This window comes from Arachis stenosperma, chromosome 10, assembly GCF_014773155.1.
Source record: "Arachis stenosperma cultivar V10309 chromosome 10, arast.V10309.gnm1.PFL2, whole genome shotgun sequence".
NCBI classification, from domain to species: Eukaryota; Viridiplantae; Streptophyta; class Magnoliopsida; order Fabales; family Fabaceae; genus Arachis; species Arachis stenosperma.
The window spans coordinates 58,954,738-58,959,284 of NC_080386.1; the positions used below are offsets into that span (position 1 = coordinate 58,954,738).

A 4,547-nucleotide genomic window follows, 5' to 3' on the forward strand; every position below is an offset into this window, starting at 1 on the left:
AACACCAACCAACCCTCAAGTTCTTCTAACCTTCCATCCCAACCCCAACCAAACCCAAAGGGCGGCTTAATGCCATCACTCTACGGTCGGGAACTACATTGGAGGAGATACCTCCAAGGGTCTTGGAGGACATTTATGAGGAAGAAGTGGTTGTTGAAGCTCCACATGAAGAGGGGGAGATAGACAAAAGGCATGAGGAAGAAGGAGTAAACCTCAAGGAACCTAAGAGGAAAGCTCTAGTGGATGAGTTAATCCCTATTTCATTCCCTTCCATGGTGAAGAAAGCAAAAAAGACACTGGAATTTGATTTGAACATGCTTCAAGTGTTCAAGAAGGTTGAGGTAACCATACCACTTCTTAATGCTATTCAACAAATTCCAAAGTATGCAAAATTTTTGAAAGACTTGTGTACACACAAGGATAGGATAGGAGAATTGGAAACATTATCCTTGGGTAGTTCAATTTCTTCCTTGATGGAACCTATTCCAAATAAATATGGTGACCCTGGGCCTTGTTTGGTGTCTTGTTGTATTGGTGGACGCACTTTTCATGATTGTATGTGTGACCTTGGAGCTTGTGTGAGCATTATGCCACTTTCTACCTTTGTGCGGTTGAATTTAGCTCCATTAAAGAAGTCGGCGGCGAGGTTTGCCTTAGCCGATAAAAGTGTGATCACGGTAACAGGAAGAGCCAAAGATGTTCTTGTGGCGATCAAGGATTTCGTTTTTCCGGTTGACTTTTACATCCTTGAAATGCCTCCAACAAAAAATAGAAGCTCATCCTCCGTTCTACTTGGTAGACCCTTTTTTAAGACCTCTAAATTCAAGTTAGATGCCTTCACCAATATTCCTTTGAGGTTGGAGACAAGACTATCAAGTTCAATTTAGAAGAAGCCATGAAGCATCCTCCCGAAGAGCATTTCATTCTCTGATGTGATGTAATTGATGAAGTGGTAGCAGAAGTGCAAGAAGAAGACCATAACAAGTTGTGCTACCATATTGTTGAAGAGACGGATGACCAAGAGGGTGAACATGAGAAAGTTGTTGAGAATGAACTCCGTGAGCTTGACAAAAAGGAACCTCAGCTTGAGGCAAAGAGTGAATTGAAGCCTCTTTCATCTCATTTGAAGTATGCTTTCTAATAAACCACTATTTTATGGTTTACAATGTGTTTAATTGTGTGGTTTTATCACATTCTTTACCTACTTATTCATATAATTAGCATGCATTTATATTTCCTTCCTAAAGTTATTACATGATTGAAAACTTACTTCCTGGAGACCTTTAATTAAGTATTTTAATCCCCCTTTATTCCATTCGATGCCGTGATCTGTGTGTTAAGTGTTTCAGGCTTTATAGGGCATGAATGAGTGGGAGATTGGGAAGGAAGCTTGCAAAAATGGAAGGAATACAAGAAACTGAGGAGATGACAAGCGAAAAGTGACGCGTACGCGTCAGCGAAGCGACCGCGCAGAAAAGAGGAATTCGCAGTGACGCGTCCGCATGAGTGACGCGGACGCGCCGATTGGAAAAGCAAAAGCGACGCGTGGACTTTATAAATGCTGTCGCGTGGGATTAGTGTTTGTGCATGTGACGCGATCGCGTCAGGGACGTGATCGCGTGGGTCATTTGTGCGAAGCGCACAATGGCCGCACGATTCCAGCCTAACTTTCTGGACGTTGGATCTTTACGCCGATTTCTATATCACGCGGCCGCATGGATGACGCAGACGCGTGGGTGGTAGTTTGTCGCAAGTGACGCGATCGCATGTGTCAAGCGGTCGCGTCGCGCACCCTTTTTTTTATGCAGTATGCAGAATGAAAAATACAATGAATGATATTCAAAAATTCCAGGTTCAATCAGAATTCAAAAATAGACAAAAATTCAAACTGAAGAAGAAACGATCATACCATGGTGGGTTGTCTCCCACCCAGCACTTTTAGTTAAAGTCCTTAAGTTGGACATTTAGTGAGCTTCTTGTTATGGCGGCTTGTGCTTGTATTCATCCAAGAATCTCCACTAGTGTTTGGAATGCCAGCATCCTCCGGGGTCCCAAACAAAGTACGTAAAGCCCTTGTGTGAGTTCAAACAGGCTTGCAGGCTCCCGGAGTGTTGAATGTCAGAATAGACTCCAGAATCCCAAACTTTTCTTTTACACCCGTCTTTGTCTTGATCTACATCTTTCCAGTCAGGTGATGAGTAATCCGAATTCTCACTGCAGTGACCAAACAGCTTCCGAGATCCTTTGAATTGAGCTTGACACCAATTCCTGCACCTCAAATTGAAGTGCGAAACCTCCTTGAATCTTGCATACCAGCGCTGAGTGCGAGTCATTTCCCTTTTTCTCTTAAAGCCGCAAAGAGCTCTAAGCTGGCCATCTGTTTCAAGAAAACCATATTCAAGTGGAAAAGTAAAGATAAGAGTCAAGGATTTTACCCACTTGAAGTCTGTGTTGGTTGGTAGTGGCCTTGGGATCGGTGTTTTTAGTGGTTCTGCAAGCTCTACTCCCTTGTGTTCTTTAGTGAATTCCTCCACTTTTATGCAAACCTTTTCCAATCCAGCCATGTCCTGGTCAAAGTCTTCCATTTCTTCCTCATCACTTGAGTCATAATTAGGAGGTTGAGAAAAGTGGACCTCTGCATCATCTTCATATTCACTTGGGGAAGATTATTCTGTCTCAAAGAATTCACTTGCGGATGCAAGTGCATTACTGAGAGAACTCAACTCGTGATCATCGTCATCAAGGAAACTTGCTTCTTGGGTTATCCCGTCCAGTTCTTCATAAGATATCTACATTGGAGGCTGTGCACTATCCTCCTTAGCATCAATTGTAGTGTTCTTGACAGAATTCTCCACAACTCTAGATTCAGGTGGCGGTTCGGCATCTCCTAAATCTTCAACCAACTCTTCTTCTTCTACAATGACAACTTCCTCTACTTGTTCCAGTACGAAGTTATGCTCTATGCTGTCCACTGGAGTTTCTTGTGTCTTCTTCACAAAATTACCCCGGCAACGGCGCCATTTTGAAGAACTGAAGATTGATGGTTTAGAAGTTATAGTAAACTCTCGTTGTAGGTATAGTTACTAAACCAAGCAATCAACCTTTCTTACAAACGTTTTGGTTGTCACAAGTAACAAACCCTTTTGAAATTGATAACCGAGTATTTAAACCTCGGGTCGTCTTCTCAAGGAATTGCAGGGAGGTATGTTCTTATTATTGGTTATGGGTTTTGTAAATTGGGGTTTTAAAAGTGAGGAACAAGTAAATTAAATGGCAAATAAAATAAATAATTAACTATAAAATAAACTCTTGGCAAGATATGAAATTTCAGAAGTCCTATCCTAGTTACTCCTATAAGAATGGAAGTTAATCCCACTTAGTTAACCTTTGCGTAAGCAAGAGAAAGTCAAGTGAACCAATTGGTTAGATTTTCCAAGTCCTAGCCAAATCCTAAGGAAAGACTAGAGTTAGTGAAATTCCAGTTAATTAGCCGACATAACAATCAATCATGAATAGTTGAGAACTCAAGAGCTTCCAATTAATCAATTAAAGCCAATAGTAAATAATCTAAATTAAAATTAAAGAAAAGCAATCATGAGTCTGAAATTCCTCAAATTATATTAAATAGAAAATGTCAATTCTAACATGGATAATATCATCAGCCAATTAGGCAACATCAATCAAACACAATTAAAAATATCAGAGTAAATAAAAGTAGAAGAGAAATATAAATTATTGAACCTGATGAAGATAAAATAATCCTGAAGTGAAAAGAAATCCTAATCCTAAAATAAATTCTAATCCTAATCCTAATCCTAAGAGAGAGGAGAGAGCCTCTATCACTAAAAACTACATCTAAATCTAAAATTTATGAATTATGAATGCATAAAAAATGAATGGATGCGTTCCCCTACTTCATAACCTCTGGTCTGTGCCTTCTGAACTTGGATTTGGGCCGAAAAGGCTTCAGAAAATGCTGGAATCGTTTTCTGCAATTTCTGGTGCGTGGCCTCTGTCACGCGTCTGCGTGGGTCACTGGTGCACGAAATTGCAATAACACTTTTGCAATCCCGCACAACTAACCAGCAAGTGCACTGGGTCGTCCAAGTAATACCTTGCGTGAGCAAGGGTCGATCCCACGGAGATTGTCGGCTTGAAGCAAGCTATGGTTATCTTGTAAATCTTAGTCAGGATATCAGAAATTATCAGGATTGATTGTGAAAAGCAAAAGAACATGAAATTAGTACTTGTTCAGCAGTAATGGAGAATAGGTTGAGGTTTTGGAGATGCTCCATCTTCTGAATCTCTGCTTTCCTACTGTCTTCTTCATCAAACACGCTAGGCTCCTTCCATGGCAAGCTGTATGTAGGGTTTCACCGTTGTCAGTGGCTACCTCCCATCCTCTCAGTGAAAATGTTCCTATGCTCTGTCACAGCATGGCTAATCAGCTGTCGGTTCTCGGTCAGGCCGGAATAGAATCCATCGATCCTTTTGCGTCTGTCACTAACGCCCCGCCTGCTAGGAGTTTGAAGCACGTCACAGTCATT

The 4,547-nt window shown here is 41.1% G+C and overlaps 1 protein-coding gene across 1 annotated transcript; it reads left to right on the top strand.

Moving 5' to 3' along the window:
- Nucleotides 1-272: 272 nt before the first annotated feature.
- Nucleotides 273-1,141, top strand: LOC130957143 (uncharacterized). Its single transcript, XM_057884026.1, has 2 exons — nt 273-795; nt 951-1,141. The coding sequence occupies exons 1-2, from the start codon at nt 273-275 to the stop codon at nt 1,139-1,141; spliced, it is 714 nt and encodes a 237-aa protein (XP_057740009.1).
- Nucleotides 1,142-4,547: the final 3,406 nt, after the last annotated feature.

Excerpts from the sequence above, each read along its gene's own strand:
- LOC130957143 (XM_057884026.1), top strand. The coding sequence starts at position 273 with ATGGTGAAGAAAGCAAAAAAGACACTGGAATTTGATTTGAACATGCTT. Across the intron at positions 796-950 it reads CTCATCCTCCGTTCTACTTG|TGGTAGCAGAAGTGCAAGAA; the intron begins GTAGACCCTTTT and ends TAATTGATGAAG.